This window comes from Bactrocera neohumeralis, chromosome 6 (genome assembly GCF_024586455.1).
Source record: "Bactrocera neohumeralis isolate Rockhampton chromosome 6, APGP_CSIRO_Bneo_wtdbg2-racon-allhic-juicebox.fasta_v2, whole genome shotgun sequence".
Taxonomy (NCBI): Eukaryota; Metazoa; Arthropoda; class Insecta; order Diptera; family Tephritidae; genus Bactrocera; species Bactrocera neohumeralis.
This window is the reverse complement of record NC_065923.1, coordinates 25,688,474-25,708,603: the sequence shown is the minus strand read 5'-3', so window position 1 is coordinate 25,708,603 and position 20,130 is coordinate 25,688,474. Positions and strand designations below refer to the sequence as shown.

The 20,130-nt window shown below is 32.7% G+C and overlaps 1 protein-coding gene across 1 annotated transcript in view; it reads left to right on the top strand.

The window, feature by feature from the left end:
- Positions 1-20,130, top strand: part of LOC126761832 (titin) — a 107,417-nt gene that overhangs the window by 31,169 nt on the left and 56,118 nt on the right. The window contains 1 exon segment of the mRNA XM_050478241.1: positions 16,309-20,129. Within this exon segment, the coding sequence (XP_050334198.1) occupies positions 16,309-20,129 (3,821 nt within the window).

Here is a 20,130-nt window from a genome sequence, read left to right as displayed (position 1 = left end):
GTACATACATATGTACATATACATATGTATGTATTTACATACACATATAAATATATATACATATATACTTATATATGCATTCTAACACAATTTTGGACACACCTGCCTAACGGTGTGCATCACTCAAAAAACATTGTGAAAAAAATCAAAAAAAAGGGGAACAACTGTTTCGTGCGCAAAATTTAGGTTGTTGCGGCACCCCCCTGCACTCCTCCCACCTCAGCTCAAAACACATAAAACCACTAGCGAAGTGTGCATTAAATACATATACTAGTTGCATACGCTCAGGTATATGTGTGTGTGAGTGTGCGCGTGTGTGCTTTGTATGTAGCATTGTACAGTCATGCATAAAAATATGCGTTCATATTGTGGAAACAACATAAATTTTGACATGAAGTAGCGTAACGCGCGCAGTCAAATTAAAAATTAAATGAATGCTCGCCCGCCTGCTATTCTTAGCTCATCCATATTGCCGTGTGTGCTGCTGCTGATAGAAAAGTCGTCGTCGATACATATGTACAATGTATTGTAGGTATGTGTGTAGCTGAGCGTACGTGCGAAATTGAATATTGCTCGATTTTCTATAACGGTTAAAAAGGCAAATCAATTATTTAAAAAATTTTGGAAATTTTGATATTTTGAAAATTTACAATTATTTGGGATTTTTTTTTTTTTTTTAATTTTTTGAAAATTTTAATTTTTTTAATTTTTATGTATTTTAATTTTAAATTTCATTTTTGAAAATTTTAATTTTTGAAAATTTTTATTTTTGAAAAAACATTTTTTATTTTTAATTTTGAAATTTTTATTTTTTGAAATCTTTTAATTTTTGAAAACTGTTTCTTCTTTAATTTTTATATTTTATATTTTGAAATTTTTATGATTTTGAAAATGTATGTACATATGTATATCTTTAAACATTTAAATTTTTTTTAAATATTTGAAAACTTATTTTTTGAAAATTTTCTTGAAAATTTATATTTTTTAACATTTAAATTTTTCGAAAATTTATATTTTTTAACAGTTTTTATATTTGGAAAATTTCTGTGTTTTATTTTTTGAAAATTATTAATTATTCATATTTTTTTAATAATTTTTACAAATTTTAGTTTTTGAAATTCCTTTTTTATAAAACTTTAATATTTTTCAATCTCAAAATTTTCAAAAATTTGGTTTTTCAAAATTTCTATACTTTTCAAAAACTCACTTTCTTTTTCTAATTTTAACAAATTTGTATATATTTAAAAATTTTCATTTTTGAGAATTTTTATTTTTAATTTTTCTTTATAATCCACAACAGTAGTTGCCTACTTATGGAGATTAGCCGTTTGGTTATTTTGAAATTATGTCGATTAGTGTATTGTATTTTTAGCCGGCGTTCCATACGCCCCGCCGTCACCCGCCTACAACACCTGTTGTTGCCCGACACGCCGTGCATTGAAACACTGCCAAACAAAAACGGGAGAAAAAAACAGAAAAGATAATGCCGCAGCATTTTAAGTTGAAATTTGAAAAAATAAAACAATAAAAGACATTATTTATCGTTTCGCTGTCGGCTGACAGCACTTTATTTGTTTTCCATCAACTTCAATTTGTTGTTGAATTTTTTAAAAATAAATAATATATTAATAAATAAAGCGAAATGGAACAAAGTTAGTATTTTTGCATGCACCGTGTGGCAAAAAACTGTAGGAACCGCGACAAAAAGTAGGAAGTTGTTACTTTGCAAGCGTCTTTATATATTTTAGCGACACTTGAGACCACAAAACGGCGAAAAAATAGTTGGAAGAGCAATTTATTTTTTCTTTCCGCTTCCTGCGCTTGTCTTCACTGGTGTTTTCGAGCGGCAATTTGGCTTAGATCACCAGCATATGTTGCAATATGCGCCATAATTCACCGTTACAACAAATCACTTTTGGCACTTACCCTAATGAATCATTATTTGTATGATTAGCCGAGTATAGTTTACAGACACTACACTTACTAATGGTTAGTTGGCATTAGTCGCGCTCAAGCGCATACTGTATACACAGCCTAATACACATAGCTAATTCGAGGAAAAACATTTTAAACAAATAAATACAAAAACAAATAAAATGTTGTTTGATTCTTTGCCGTTACATTTGTCATCGTCAGCAATATTCGTCACCGGCACAAACGCTGCTGCTGCTCCTCGGTTGATTCATATGGCGTGTGTATAAGATTTGTTATTTTTAAGTTTTCGCGTTCGAGCCAGCTCAGCTCATAGACGATATAGACGAGGTGATCATGTGTTGTTGATTATGCGCTCCACTGCCTTGTATAGTTGTTGCTATGCGCTGACAAACGAAAAAGATGAATTAGTATTTAATGGTTTTAAATTAAATATAAAAATAATTAAAATGTATATTACCTAAAAGAATAAAAAAAGATAAAATATAAGAAAATATTGTTTCAAACTTTGACTAAAGCAGCAAAATGTTGCGCAGCTAGACTAGTTCGAAGGGAAAAAAATAAAAAAAAAATCGAAAAAAAGTTTTGGAAATATTTTAAAATAATTGGAAAAAAGTTTTTAAAATTTTTTTAAAAATTTTGAAAAAATTTCGAACAAATGTTTTTGAAAATTTTGAAAAAACAAATTTTATCTAAAAGTGTAGTTAAGTTAAGTGCAATCCTTTAACGACTATTTGTCAACACTGGACTGTCTACTTTATATAAACATGTTAATAACTGTGCATTACCTTGCCGCTGTATAACTCATACCACATACATACATACATATCTACCTATATACTTTACTATCTACATAAATATGTATGTGTATTCTTAAATGTCTTTTATAATGTTTTGAAAAAACAATTTCTATTTCTCTTTGTATAACTGTACTGTAGTAGTGTTGCATGAGTTTTTATAATTACTTTTTTAACTAAACGCTTCATACTAATACTACTTTTCATTACAAATGTGCGTTGATTTAATTTTTTTTGTTTGTTTGGAATTCAATTTTTTTTCGCTTGTTATTTTGCAATTTAATTATTAAAAATTTGGAAAAAGAATTAATTATTAAAAATTTGGAAAAAAAATTAATTATTAAAAATTAAATTTAAAAAAATTAATTAAAAATTATCTTTTTTTTGTTTTCCAAATTCAAATTTTCAAATAAAATAATTTGTTTACTTGATTTTTTAATTAAAGTTTTTTATTATTACATTTTGTGTGTTTTTTTCAAAAGCACATTATTTTTTAAATTTTTTTTATTAAATAAAATGCTATAAAAATATTAATTTAAAAAATTATTAATTAATTTAAAAATTAATTAAATTAATTAAAATTTTTTTTTATAAATATTTTCCATAAAAAATTTTGTTTACACAACGCACATTTCATGTCGTGTTTTGCTGTTTTCTGCAAAAGTTATTACAAATTATGTATATTTAAAGCGTTTTATTGCTTTTTCCAACTGAAAACTTAAGTATTTGTTGTTTTTTAACGCATAAGAAGCGCTTGGCTTAAAAAATTAATCATAAAATACTCATGCGACTAGGCTATAAGCGCGTTTACTTTAATGTCAACCACGCCAACTCAACTATTTAATTTGTATTGTATAATTTTCTTGTAAAACGCACAACAATTTATAAATGTTTTTTATGTTTTACTCGAAAAATAAGCGACTTTATTTCTTCGATGTTAATTTTTGTTGTTAAGTGTTTTATTTAATTAATTTAATCACACTCTTATATATATATATTTAAATTTATATTTATATTGCATATATGCTGTTTGTATTACTCCTCTGTAAGCATAACTAATATTATTTTAATTGTTGTTTATGTTTATATACACACACATATATATATTTTTACATACATACAAACATTTATGTATATTTATTTTAATGATTTTTCATTTCGTTTTTATTTTATTTTTTGAATTTACGTTGAATTTACGCAATAAATCACACAATACAACATGGCTAAAAAATTAGCAACAACTTTTTCATTCTAAAACATAAAAACTTTATCATTTCACAGCTTTGCAAATGCCTTAAATTCCCCTTTAGCTTACTATACGCCTGCGTATCCTATACTTAATAAGCTGTGCGCTGCTGTCAAACGCCATTTTTCAGCTAACAAACAAAAAACCGGCCAACTACCGTTATATTTTAACGCTACACTGCACACATCAAACCAGGTAAGTAAAAAAAATTAAAATCAAACGAATTTCAAACTCAAAAACATGTTGGTACTTTCCTCAATTGTAAGTTTTCGTCGTCTGAACGCGTCACTAAATTAATTTGCTTGGCCGAAAAAACACTTCCTCAATACAGTACACCTTTCGCTTTCGAAGCGTCGTCGAAGACTGCGCTGAAAATTTCAATTTTTCTTAGTCGATTTTGTTCGCGCAGCGTTTGCGCTCGTGAGCAACAGCACTGCAATCGGCTGGCAACACACACGTTCGGCAACATGTTGCGCATACGTATAAGCATAGACAAGCGCGTTAGCAACATTTCGGTATGCAAGGCGACACACCTTCTGCATATGTATGTATGCCAGGTGATGAGAAATACAGTAATACAATTTATTTATAAAAATATAGATATACATATTAAAATATATATATAATATATACCATGCATATATGTATATACCTCTGTATGCATAGCTTACGTGCCTGCCATGAACGCTGCGGTGTGCTTTATTGACTTCGTCCTTCGGCAAATGTCAGCATCATTAAAAATTCTTGAAGAAAAAATTTAAATAAAGATATATATATGTATATACCGCATATATTTATAATCACTTACCTATCATATAAGCGCAACGTGCCCCAAAATGCCATATATCATTCGTTCATCTCGAACTGTCCATCTTCGTATGCAATCTCTTAATTCCTCGATCAGGCAGTCAAGAGCAATTGTTGTCATTGTTTTCAATTTCTTTAAAATTTTTTTCTTTAAATTCTTTTCTTAAAAAAATTTTATTTTTATTTCTTTACCTTCTTTTATTTCTTTTAAATATCTTTCTATTTATTTTTCTTTCATTGTTCTATAAATTTTCTTTTTATATCTATTTTTTCCTTTCAAATTAAAAAAAAATATTTTTTTCGGTGATTTTTTTTGGTTATTTTCGTGGTTAACAAGTAAGCACACATGGTACACTGCCAATTTCAATTAACGTTCTTCACATGCAGAATAATATATTTTCGTCAATGAAAACTCATCACCGAGTTATCTCGAAGAAAAACCAGATAATTGCGCATATAGAGCATCAATTCCCTCTCGATTTGTTTTCACCTACGAGCGCATATGCATGTATGTACAAGTATATGCATAAATACATAGTACATGTGTCTGCCTTGTGTGGCAGCTGATGATCAGTTCTTCCGATATAGTCTGTGACGCACTCACTGCTTAATGGCCAAATTGGCTTTGAATGCATCATTTGTTTTTATTGACCCTTTTTTAGCTGATGTACATATATTTAATTAAAATTATTTTAGTATGCTTTCAAATGTGGTTAGTAATCTATATAACGGTGATATATATCTATTAATGAGGTGTTGCTTTAAAAATATGCCAATTTTCCCGAAGTTTTTGGTTTTTAATAAGAGATGCAAGCATTTTTGCTATCAGCTAGTATATAGACTGTAGTCTAAATACATAAATGATTCAACTTTCTCTGTGATACCAATTGATTTTTGGCTTATTAGTATCTAGAGATGAGGTGTTATTCTAAAAATGTTTTCGACTATAATTTTACTTAATTATGTGGCGTTAATATCAGCTATAATCTGTATTATATACAGAATGAGGTACTACTTTAAATTTATGTTTTTCTTATACCATCATTAAACTAGTATAAATCTGTAAATAGCTCCCAAAATTACTGACATTAAACTAATATAACTGTATTAATGAGACGTTCACTGAATCTACATAAATCGAAGAAACCTCATATGATATCATAGCAAATGCACCCAACCTCAAGCGTATAGTACATAATTCCACGCATACTGACAAAAAGACAACAACATATTTTATACAAATAAGTGTTGAAAAATTGTTTTTTTTTTTTTTCAAAATAGGCACCTGAGCCCATTGGCCATAGACTTATAACAAGCATTGACTGGGATAACTTTCGGTACTCTCAGCGGTTTTTTTATTTTTTGGGTTTAGGCTCATTTTTGGTGCGCCATTCGCTAGATTTTCGGATGGTTTCGACATCATATTCATAAACCTACGCCTCGTCACTAGTAATCATGCCTTAGCTACTTTGTCATGCATTGGCATGCTTCATACACAAAACATTAACCAGAATAGTTGGATCAATCCATAATAGATGTTGAGATCCACTGCTATCTTTGTGATGCTAATGCGACAAGTTATAATATAACAATTAGTGACATTGTTCAAAGATCTAAAGCCTCTGGCTCAGAAAACCGCTCCCTTTTACGGTCTCTAATCGCCTTCTAATAATAAAAAAATATCCTATATACATAGGTGGCGGGTATTTTGGTGAGTGAGGTGGACAGAGAAATGAGATGGGATGAGTTTCGCACAAGGTTTCAGAATATAGGCCAAAACATTGTAGAAACTATAGCACTTCAGTAAAAGTTAGATTTCAGTTAAAACGAACAAATCTCTCTTCCACTCTCTGACTTCGAGAAAAGCTAGGTGGATGGTGATATTCCTTTCGTTCGGTCGACGGAACTCGAATGTGTGATCTGACTATTATAAAATCTAATCTAACTTGGACTATTGACTTTTTCCTTAAAAGTCGCCAGAAATCGAACTTCAGCGCTATTAGCTTCAAAACTACCTTGTTCTGAGAGCATTTATTTAATGGAACAGTATTCCAAAAACTATTAGTCCACATGTATAGAAGGTAGTTGAGAAATTTAAAAATCCTTCACTTATAAATTTCAAGAGAAATGTTGCCAAAAGTTTTCCAACGTTTTATATCCTTTTCTGAGCTGGGAAATTAACTAAACTTTCGTTTTGATTTGCCGGAAAAAAATTGTAATTGTCAAAAAATATATTCTGTTTAGTTACAACAACAGCAACTATACATGCTACAATGGATATGTGCTATTTTGCACGAAAAATCGCAAAAAACAGCTTCGAATACACGCACATCTCAAAAAACAGAGGCAAACAATGGAGCACCTGGACAATATTATTTTTAGACCAAAAAAACAGACCAATTACTCATATTTTTACTATATCTATATGTATGTCTACGAACATCTATAATATATGCTGTATATCTGTCTATGTTTCAAAATGTTGCCAGCTACAAAATCTCATGTCAATATGTCAAAAACAATTTCAAAACGAATGGGGTCAACGTATTTTAAATGATTTTATTTCACCCAAAGGGAAGTGAAGGGAAAACGCAACATTTCGTAAGCAAGACAACCGACAAGAGGAAATGAAATTAGTATAAATAATATGGTGGGATCTGGGATGCTGCTTTTAGAAACTTCAAAACTTGTGTGAAATGTTTATGTTAGAATTGGAGCAAACGACCACATAAAATGAGCTTTCGTGCGTTTTGTAAATGTACAAATGTATATATGTATGTACCTAAGTAATTAATTATGTATGAAAGGGTCGACAGGAATTTTTTGGCTCACGTCTAAACATTTACTCTTCATACAATTTTCGAACAAAAATTATTTTATGTATATGCAACCTATTTTTAGTACATATATATGTATTTACTCTGAAATTTTCAACCCATTTCCTCTCCAAAATAATTTTAAAGCATCTGTCTTACAGCAAAAAGTCTCAATATTTCCAAGATGTTTCTAAAAAGTTGATGTATTTTTAGAAAAATTTGTTAGAGAAACAAAATGTCAAACATTTAGTTACTTTTCAGACAGGTTTCCGAGCATCTTACAATCACAAATCGTTGCTATAAGTCAGTGTGCAGAACTCAATCTCCACCGCAACCGGAATATCGCTATACTTAGCATAAGTCAAGCGGCACTAAAGGCAGCAGGAATGCGCTATGCAAAGCTGCTTCTTGGAGGGTACAACCTCACAAGGTTTATGGAAATGATCAAACTCCCCGAGACAAATTCCGCCTCCTTGTCGCGCTCTATACAGGTCACTGCGGGCTCAGGACGCGCTTGCCCAACATGGGCATAGTCTCTTTCGCAAACTGTCAGTTCTGCGACATGGAACAGGAAACCCCAGAACACCTTATTCTGGATTGCCCAGCAATTTGCAGAAGTAGACTCAAAGCCTTAGGCTACATCTATGTATACAGGCATCAGATCACCACATTCGCGCCCGGCAGGCTCTTGGAATTATTCAAGATGCTTGACCTTAGTGATCAAATATGACATATGTGATATAGGGGAGGCCACAAGAGACCGTAGGTCGCAGTGCAAAACCTCAATTTAACTATCTATCTACCTGTCTACTTCTCAGGTGAACATTGAACTAAAATTATTGATTTTTCATCGTTTTATAGCTAAAAGGTATTTTACAAAAAATTTCTAAATAGAAAAAGTGGAGTCTTGCATCTAAATTTTTACTTTCAAACTCATCAAAATTCTAAGTCTTTCGATTTTACCACAAAACTACTAAAATTTCAACCATAAATATTTCCTACAGGTCTTAATTTTCGCTTAAAATATTTAAATATACATTAAATATTTTCCTAAAGGGAACAAATTTCAAAACCATTTTTTGCCTACATGGTACTTAGTGAGTATGTTAATACCCGATTGCATGCTGTAGCAACGGGCAATATTTCAAGCCGCAAATGGGGTCAATGAATTATTTTTAAAATTTAGGCAAGGAAACAGCAGTTCATGAAGCTAACATTGCGCTGCTAATATTTTGAGCAGGAAATGCTCAACTGAATATCTTTCGAGCAGCAAAGTTTAGGGTAATTTGTAGATTAAAAATGCAGAGATTAACACATACCACATAGCTGTTGCAACAGCGCAACAGAGCAACAATGTTGCACCAAGATGGGTGATTTCTTCATGGGGCGTGCGATGAATTAAGTAAGCATTTGTTTGTTTAGCCTACGAAATTGCATTACAGAAGTGATTTCTGTGGTGTAAAGAATTTTTCAGGCGTTCCGAACAATTACAGTAAATGAGCTGAGCAGAAATTTGTATATGTTGGTACTCTCAGTGGGATGGAAAATATAGTATTGGGAAAGAAGATGAAAAATTATATAAAAAAGTAAAATTTTGAGTTTTTTTGCATTTTTTTCAATATGCAAGCATATTTTTAGCAGTGGTTAGCAATTCGGTTAGTGCTTTTTAGTAATGGTTAGTAATTCGTTTGGTGCTTTTTTAGTAGTGGGTAGCAAGTCGGTTAATGCAATACCACGATGACTAAACAAACCCTTAACGTTGCTGAAATGAAAAAGATTTCTGAATAAATCTATAAACTGCTCCATAGGTTCCTCCATAGATTTCTTTTTCGAAAAGTAGTCAAAAATCGCCGCTAGTAGAGTTGCATATTTATGTAAGAGACGCAAACAAAACCTCTTTCATTTATTTTTACGAAATTTAGTTAAAAAATTTGGAAATTTTATACTCATATTGGTTAGTCGAAAAAGTACTTTCGTATTTCTAATCAAACTTCAACATTTTTTTATATTTATAATGAACAATAATCAGCAAAAAAGTAACATTTTGGTCGACCACTTTTTGCCATTTTTCCGCTAGAGACATCAGTAAATATTTCAAATCGAATTTTCCAGAGCGGAAGCAAGCAAACCACTGTTGTGCTACACGAACTGACACAGCATCGTCTCCGTAAACCACACAAATTTCATTGGTGGCTTGTGGCATTCTTCCTTTTTTTATACAAAAATCTTCAAAATGTAGCGATTTTCTTCATTATTGAACAGCTAACATTTTTTTAACTTCCCCGAATCTAATTTTTTAGATTAAATGAAGCTTAAAATCTCACCTTTCCAACACTATATGGTATAACACAATGTGATTGGTAACACTGGAGATATACGACTGCAATGACATCTATTGACAAAATACGAAAAGACTTTTTCGACCTTTTAATATATTCATTCAAAAAATTATAAAATTTATAATATACAAAAATTTCAAAAATTTATATTTATAAAAAATCATATTATTCAGTCAATTTTACTATTTTCAACATAATATTTTTCTGTCTGTATACAAAATTATATACTTAAGCGCATGCTGATGAAAAGCTACAAAAGAACATACATCCATCAAGGCGTGTGTCTACAAATCCACACTAGAAAATATCTAAAAAAGTCTGTCTATATGTACACATGCAGGCTCACCTGACACATTTAATTAAATAAAAATGGTTTAAGGTTAAATCAGCTAAGTTTTAGACCATGAATTTTGCACCTCAAAAGCGCTTGAAAGCAGCATTATTAAGATTTTTTTCGCCTTCATACAAAAATTTAGTAGTGTGAAGATCAACTGTCAAACAAAATGAACTTGAATGCAAATACGCTTAATAACATATCAATGTTTACATATTTTTGCACAGAAAAAAGGAAAAAATTACATGCCAAATTCATAATTTTCGCGCAAAAATCCGCAATCAAGGGCCATGAAAGATGAAATATGCAATGCACTTAGGAATAATTAGCTGTTGCCAACAAATCATAGAAAAATGTATATATGTCTACATATGTATAAAAATATATATCTATACATTAATTTATAGGGGTGTATATATATATGTATTTGTACTCTAAAAAATATTTGAAAAATGCATAAATATGTTTATAAATCAGACAAATAATTATAAGCGTGCAAAACTTGAGAGAGATATATGTGTGTGCATGTATATATATATATACATAAATATATATTATATTATAATTTCAAATCACACCATATGCATTTGCTATATTGACCACCTGTGATGATGAGTGTATAGTTTCTATGAAAAAAATTCAAATTTATAAACATACATATGTATATACACATGGCTAACTATGATTCGCTCATAAAAATTATACATTATACACATAAAATATATAGCTAAATATGACACGCACCAACAAATATCTTTGCAAAAGCAATAATTATGTCTCATAGTTAATTTTAGTACAAGTACTAATGTATCACCTGGGATGACTGTACAAAATACAATAAATATATATATGTATTAGGTTGTTTATAACCTTCAAAATTGAAAATGAAATTTCAGTTTTTGACCTAAAAACAAGGATTCGACGTAAATAAGCTCTTTATTTTCAATTTAAATCGTGCCTAAAATATATTTAATTTTCCATATATATGTACATAACATGAGTTTTTGAGATGTTTCGCATTAAACAAGTAAACCTAGAAACTTAAGTAAATGATATTTGAGTACAAAATTTTCCATTCTACAAAAAAGGTCTTAATCATTTTCTCCATAAAACTGCTCATTTAGAAACTATACGCAGTTAAAGTTATACATCAGTTGTGCAGAGCTTTCATGCAAGTGATTTATATATTCAGGGTTACTCATACGACATGGTGTACTGTAGGAATATATAACTTTAACTGCTTATAACTCTTACAAGAATACTTTTTATAGAAAACAAATTAACTTCTGTTTAGGGCGAAAAATTTACTTGCTTTTGAGATTAAAAATTTATTACAAAAGATAAAAAATAAGTAAATTCTATGTTACTCATACGACATGGTGTACTGTAGGAATACTGTAGGTACTCATATTTAATACATAAATTTAACAGCGTATAACTTTTACTTGAATATTTTTACGAAAAAAAATATCGAAACCTTCTTTGTAGGACGAAAAATTTGAAAATTGAAGATTAAAATTTTATTGCAAAAGTTAAAAAAAATTCCATGTAAAATAATATAAAAATAAATAAAATATATAAAAAAAAGTAAAATAATCTAGACGGGGTTTAAATTGAAAATAAAGAGTTTGTTTACGTTGGATCTCTTGGATCAACTTGCAGAATAACGGATACCCTAATATATATACATATTTACATAAAAATCTGCATAAAACGATTTTTTGAAATGCTGCTTTTTAATAAAAAAAGAAAACAAAAACGTAAGCAAATGATGAGAGTCACGTTGCTATTTTTGCACCCGTGCAGGTACCTTCTATATGTATTTTATAAAACTACATATATATAAACTTAATTTATGCTTGCTTACGGGCAGACAATATAGATTTTTCCACATACAAACAGTTGTGTGTGATGAAGTCACAGGCGTGTGCAAATATTAATATAAAAATATATGCATATGCAAAGAGAAAATATATTTTATATATAATATATGTTTATACATCTGTATATACACATATTTCTCTCTACAATTATTATTAATAAACAAAATTAAATCAAATTAAGTGTTAAATTTATACATTTATACGAGCGTATATAAATATAAATGTGTTAATCAATGCGAACACACACGCACACACTTAAGTGGTGGGCAGCTCAAAGTAGAGAATTTTTAGAAATTATTAATTTAATTAGCGCTGAAAAGTTTTCACCTTAAACTATGCGAAAAATGGACGGTGAATTCTCACATTATCTTATGATGCTATAGAACTACAAATATGTATACATACATACATATGTATGTACATTAACAAATTTGATAAATATTCACAGCTCGTTGAGATCAAAAACGCAATAACTCTGTTTTATTAAAAAAGTTTTGATTTTTTTTTTTTTGGCGAGGGAAGAAAATGTTATATACCATCTGATCAAATTTGACCCGAACTCTCAATTACATTTTCACGCAATTCTTTATTATTGCCTTCAAAATATGCACTTGCACCGAAATAAGCATGCTAACGCTTAATCCAATTCTCAGAACTTCTTTTATAAGCTTCGGCTGAGATAACCTAGAGTGCCTTCAGCAAGTTTTGAGTTTTGCGGATAATTTTTTGTGCGCTCGATATTCATAAACTCACGTTTCGACTTTGATAAATAAATAGGGTTCAAATGTTTCAATTTATTCTCACGACTTTGATCAAACTTGATTGAGTCTGCCGATAAAAAGTGTTTAGACCGATTTGTTTTTTTATAGGTTTTTCGTTTTTTTTTTTAATATGGAGATTGAAGGTCATCTATAAAGCACACAACTCTAATATATAGTAACTTTCAAAAACGTTAATGAAACCAAACAATCTATTTGTTAATTGACTAAATGTACTCAATTAAGCTTAAATAAATTGTTTTGATAGAAACAGTTTGGATTTGGTTTGTTAAAATAAATTCAATATAGACCATATATTTCAACAGATTTGTTCAACTTGAGAAGGTATTAAGTCTGGAATAAACAAACGATTTTCTTTTTTCGTTTTTTCAAAATTTAATTATTCACCTAACCTAACTTAACTATTCAAGAATACGTCTACAAGAGGACCCAAATCGGCATCCAAACTGGTTCGACTAAAATTTTGAACGCGTTTTTCTAGTAACTTGGTTTTTCAAAACGATGCTCAGGTTCTACAAGACCAATTTACCGATATTTTTAGAGTCCTGTTTATAGATTTGTCTATATATGGAACTTGCCACATCTTCATATTAAAGTTTTTTTCATAACAATTCGAAACGGTCAGAAAAAGTGTTCCAAACATTGCTAAATTATTCCAGCTTAATTATTTTTTCGCTAGGAGTGTTGAAATCGTGAGCATTATCAAACTGGTAATTTTTGACTTTTTTTATTTTATTTTTTTCTGTATTCTTGTAAAGACAATAAAAAACTGAAAAAAATGGATATTAAAAAAAAAATGACAAAAAATGGATATTGAAAATATTGATTGCCTTTTTACGGGTCTTCAAAAATTACCTGAAATTCATGCTCTAGATATACTCATACTCTAGAATATTACTCAAAGAGTACACATTGATCTGTTTCAGTGTATACATTTGAAAGAAAAGTTCAACTTGCCAAGTTTTAAAATAATATTAAACCTTTGTTGACAATTGTTTTTCAGATCCTTAGCATTTCGACAATGTCGTTTCGTTCCTTAATCATTGTGAAATCTTCCGATAGCTGTTGAAAATTTTATAACATTTTTTTATAAATTATATACTAATTGAACAACTGGTTAATTGACTAAATTTGTTAATTGACTCAGATAGTTAATAGACTCAATTACTTAATTGACTCAATCGGTTAATTGATTCAATTAGTTTATTGCTCAATTGTGTGGCACATTAAGACAATAAGTTGTTGAGTTACCGATATTCTCTTAATTGTCCAATTAGAACTACTTTTGGACACAGTATAACAGGTAGTTTCATAGCAGATACTTATATGGAAGATGAAGTAAATTCTCGGACATATTTATACAATATTTTACAAAATTAAGAAGTTAGATATGTACCATATATGCATCAAACTAGAAAAAAAGCTACATCAATTAAAATAAGTTGAGTTCTTTTGGGAGTAGATCATACTTATTAAATATCGATTTCGTTGAAAACTAAAGATTCGAAAAGAATCATGAAAGGTTCCGAACTTTTTCAATTTGGTTAAAAGTGTTTGGTAGCTTGGTAGAAGAGCAAAAGCCAGGAACGATGATCGCAAGAGGTCACACTTCGCTATCAATAAGCCCATTGTGCTATCAAATTTTTGGCATAATGCAATATAAGTTACTGTGACTTTTGAAGTAACTTGTAAAGGTTTGGTGTATAAAGTCTTATGTTGAAGTAGTTAATAGACGCTATATGAAAGATATAGCACTATATATCACGAACTCTTTAAATGAATAATTTTTAATAGTTTGAATACAAATCGTCAAAAAATTAATTTGTACATACCTAAAAATGGACTAACAATGTCTATCTCAATAACTAACTCAAAACTATCAAACTGAAGTTCAGCTTCTATATCTTATAGTTAGAGAACCCAAAGTGTTTTTGTTTATACTTAAGAAATATACATTCTTAAGCGTTTAGTCATGGAAAGTAAATTGCCGAACAAAAATATACATTTTAAAAATAATTTTAAAATAGGAAGAAAATTAAAAGCAAAATATCCATTAATAATCTTCCGAATATAAATGCGGCTATAAATTGGATAAAACTTGTCAGAATGAATATTTATAGTTTTTAAAATACCTTTAATACGCCCATTCAATAAAATGACGCGGGGGATTTAAGTAGTATATATACATTTTTATATACTATATTTTTTTATATTGTGGTATATAATTATACATATTTATGTATTTCTAAAGAAATTTGTGGCTTCAATATTAAGAGGGCACTAAACAGCCTTCGCCACTTAATAAACGATCACTGAACTCAATGGAAAGTGTGTAGGTGGCGGAATTGTTTACAGACATGTAAAATGAGGCTTTAATTAATATGCCATTAATATAAAATATAAGTAAATGTGTATAATAAAGATAGTGCTAAAGTGATGGGAATAAAGTTCTAAAGAGCAATATTCTGCTCAACATTTAAATTTTTATGAACTTCATATTAGAATTCTGATTTACAGTTATCCCTCTAAGAAACTCAAAGCCTGTAGTATATTTTTTTGATATTTCCTGCATTTAGCTTGAAAGTTTTTTTGTTTTTTATAGCTGATATACTAAATTACTTTCAATTTCGGTAATTGCCTGGAGTCCCAAGTACCGAAAAACAGTTCGAAGCGACCGCTTCAGAAGGTCCACGTCATTAGTATACGTTAATGATAAATATTGTAGAATTGTTATTATGTAGAAGTATTCTTAATATAAAAATTTTCTCTACATAGTCCTTTGCCGAACCTCATATGCAGAAATCGACCGCGATTCTCGACTTGAGATTTCGCAGAAGTCTTTATGTAAGGTAGTTTTCATGTTGGAATGCAATTAACGGAAACATACGGGTTCAATTCGGATGCCTAATGAATAAATATTTTAATAAACTCATTCAAGTATTGCATTTAGGGCTTGCTATTAGACTTTGAACCCGTGATACTTCGAGTATTAGTCTAGCACTCAAACCAGTACAGCTACAGCGACCATAAATCTTAATTCTAGGAATCACATCAAATTTTTTTATACTATACTATATATCGATTCTAAATTTCTAAACGTGAACACAAATCTTATAATGCGAATACCTAAAACCCCTCACGTATAAACAAGATGGAACGAAATCACAAAAACTGGTATGTACTTACTTCCTGCTGAACTAGAAAACCAGCAGCTTTGCATTCAGCTTTCTACAATGCTTTCGCTCTTAAATCAGCGCAATAAATGAAATTTTTAGACGATAGACATGGACTTGCTTCGACCACAAACTTATTTAAATGATTATAAACTGAACCCATTTTGCAACGCATTTTATTAATCCATTGTAAAATTTTTAGAGCGACGCATTTCGGCTTTCCAGTTACGGCCAATTGATTCCGTTGAAGATGAGACCTCATCCTCAGGCAAAGAAGACAGCTCACCTGAGTCGCCACACGCCCAGCAGCCCGGCGCACCACAGTATGGCCAATATTTGGCTATCAATGGGCAAGCACCACATCAGGGGCGTCCACGTACGAAGAAACCACGCAGTAAATCATTGCAGCCACAATCAAATATAGTACCATGGCGTAAATCATCCCGACCACGACGTGGTCGTTCGCTAGATAAGCAACCCTTCTTCCCCGGTTACAAACCGGAACCAATTAAATCATGGAAAGAGGAAACGATAAGTCTGAAACCGACACCAATCGAAAAGAAAGTCATTCCAAAAATGGAAGCCGCTAAGGTTGAACTCAAATCCATTAAGGAACAACGTAATCAGGGTTTGATGGGTATCGGGGCAACGCTCGATCAAATCATCGCTGGTAAGACTGAAAAGGAAGCCATTCCATGGATTGTAATGCGTGATAAATTGAAACATGTCGAAAGTGTGCAAAAACAATTAGACAAATTCGATTTGGATGAAGTGTATCTGCGACCACTCGAACAGCCAATAGTGACAGATCAAAAAGTACCACAACAGGCACAAGAACAACAAGAACAAATTGAACGTACCAAAGAGATACAGCGACTGCGTAGCATGGAGAGCATTGAAATCAACGAGATGACGGAACAAATCGAGAAGTTGATAACGAAACATCAAAAGGAAGATGCCATACCATGGAAGGAGATGCGTCAACATTTGAAGAGTGTACAACGTGTCACTAATCAAATTGAGAAGTTCAAAATTGAAGAAGTAGAATTGCGCCCACTGCCAACACAGACCGCAACTACACAGGAAATAAGTGAGACAACTCAAAGCACTGTCTCAATGATGGTCGATGAGAGCTCTAAGGGCTCAATACAGAAGGTGGTACGCAAAGAGCAATTGCAACAGTATGAAGATGTCAATGAGGTACACAAACAACAGTATGTCATAAGTGAAGACATTAACTTGCTGAGTGTTGCTGAACGTGAGAAACTGGAAGCACAACGCATCATTCAACAGCAGCAAGCTGTAAACTGGCGCCAAGGACGTAAAGTACCCGCATTGCAGCCACTCACCTCGATGGAGGATACTTCAATATTGAAGACTGGTGTTACGACCCAGGAAAAGTTCGAGCAAAGCTTGCAACAACAAAAATACACCACCGTCGAGGATTCAAAGATGATGAGCATCGAAGAGTATGAACATCTGCAAATGATGAAGCGTACACAAGAGGATAAGGCTGTAGAATGGCGTCAACAGCGTCAAGTGCAAGAATTCCAACAAACTGAGGATTCCACGAGGTTGTCATTACAACAACGACAAGATACGGAGGAACAGCAATTTGCACAGCCGCAACCGACCCTGTGGGATCGTGGTAGGAAGAAGCCACAACCTCAACAGGCACAATCTCAAGCACCACAACCCACTCAGCAACAACCTGAGCAACCTAAGACTTATGAGGAAGCAGTGGATGTGCTGCCTGAGGAGCCGGTGCCAGTAAAACCAGCCGAACAACCTACGCCCGTTATGTGGGAACGTGGTAGAAAGAAAACGACAACACAACAACAGCAAATCACTGAAATACAACAAGCCACTGAAGTAGTACAACAACAATTCGTGGAACAGCAACAAATAATGGAACAAAGAGAATTTGTTGAAGAAACCAAGAAGACCAGCGTACGTAAAGCAATTGCGCCACGGGAGCCTGAACAGAAAATGGAGCAAGTTTTACTCAAGCCCACACCACGCCCGCGTCCGAAGATAGCACAAAAGACTGAAGAAGTGCACTCACAAACCTTGAAACGCACGCAAATGACACATGTTGTGGAAGAACAACCGACGAAAGCATACGAGGAAGCTGTGGATACACTTGAGGAAGAGGTAGTTCCGCAACAGCCGGTTGCACCCGAACCCGTATTCTGGGAACGTGGAAAGAAGAAGCCCACTAAGGTTGAGGAGGTAATTGCTGAACAACCAGTGAAAGCTTATGAAGAGGCTGTGGATGAACTTCCAGAGCAACCTGTATCACAGATCCCAGAACAGCCTCAACCTGTATTGTGGGAACGCGGCAAGAAGAAGCCTGCCGGGCAACCAGCAGTGGTAGAACAAGTTGAACAACAAGAGCAAACTATTGAGCAACAAACTGTGGTGGAAGAGGTTAAGAAAGTTACACGTAAGGTTATACCAAAAGAGCCAGAAGAAAAGATGGAACAAGTGGTGCTTAAGCCAACACCGCGACAAAAACCAAGAGATGCACCCAAAGCTGAGGAAGTGCAACTTAAACCCGCCAAGCGACCACAACCAACACACGCTACGGAAGAAGATCAACAGCAACCAACGAAAACATACGAAGAAGCAGTTGATGAACTTCCTGAAGAACCGAAACCACAGCAACCAGAGCAACAACCGGTCTTATGGGAGCGTGGTAAGAAGAAACCTATCAAACCTGTAGAGGAAAAGGTGGAAGAGGTTGAACAAAAGGTAGAAGAACACATTTCGGAAGAAGTGACCGTCATTGAGGAAACTAAAAAGAAGGCTGCACGTAAAATTATTCCACAAGAGCCAGAAAAAATGGAACAAGTGGTGCTCAAACCTACACCAAGACAGAAACCCAAGGAAACGCCAAAGGCGGAAGAAGTACAATTAAAACCAACTAGACGTCCACAGCCAACACAAGTCGTTGAAGAAAAGCCACAAGAACCAACGAAAGCATACGAAGAAGCTGTAGATGAAATAACCGAAGAGACAGCTCAAGTTGAAGAACAACCGCAACCTGTTATGTGGGAACGTGGTAAGAAAAAGAAGCCTATTAAGCACACAGAAGAGAAGGTAGAAGACATTTCCGTACCACAAATACAAGAAGAAGTGGTTGATGTAATCGAGGAGCCCAAACCAGAGCAACCAGAAGAGAAACCTGTACTGTGGGAACGTGGTAAGAAAAAACCAAAGGCCGAAGAAGTTGAAATTGTCGAAACGCAGAAAGAAGAAGTACAAGAACAAGAAGTAGTTGAGAAAAAGAAGGTCAAGAAAATTAAGAAACGCCCAAGCGTGACTGAGATAGTACAAGCTGAAGACGTAGCACCAACGGTTGAAGAAGAAGAAGTTATTGAAGAAGTGCCCGAAGAGACGCAACCAATAATTGACGAAGACAAAACGATAGAAGAGACAACAGAAATTGTGGAGAAAGTCAAAACAAAGAAAGTCAAGAAACCAAAAGTGAAGCCAGAAGAAATTGAAGTTACGGAAACTCCAGAAGAAGTTGTTGAAGATGTCAGTATTGTAGAAGAAACCGTTGAAGAAAAGAAGCCTAAAGTCAAAAAGGTGAAGAAACCTAAGAAGGAGAAAACTGCCGACGATGTTGAAGAAATTCAGCCTGAGGAAGAAGAAGAAGAAACACAGCCAGAAGAACCGGTGCCAGAAGAACCAGTGCCAGAAGAAAAGGTACCGATTAAACGTAAAGAGATCAAACCACAAGAGCCTGAACAAGTAGAAAAGGTGACACTTAAACCGGTACCACGCAAACAGTTACCGAAACCAGAGCAAGAAAAACCAGAAGAAGTCACACTCAAACCATTTAAGAAACATGTAGTTTCTGAAGATCTGCAGCAGCCCACAGAGGTGGAAACTCATGAAGAGGTTCCTGAAAAAGTCGTCGTCGAGGTCATCGAAGAAGTCACGAAGAAACGCATCAAGAAGAAGAAGCCCAAGAAAAAGACAGCTGAGCAAGACGAGGAGGAGGAAGACGAACAAC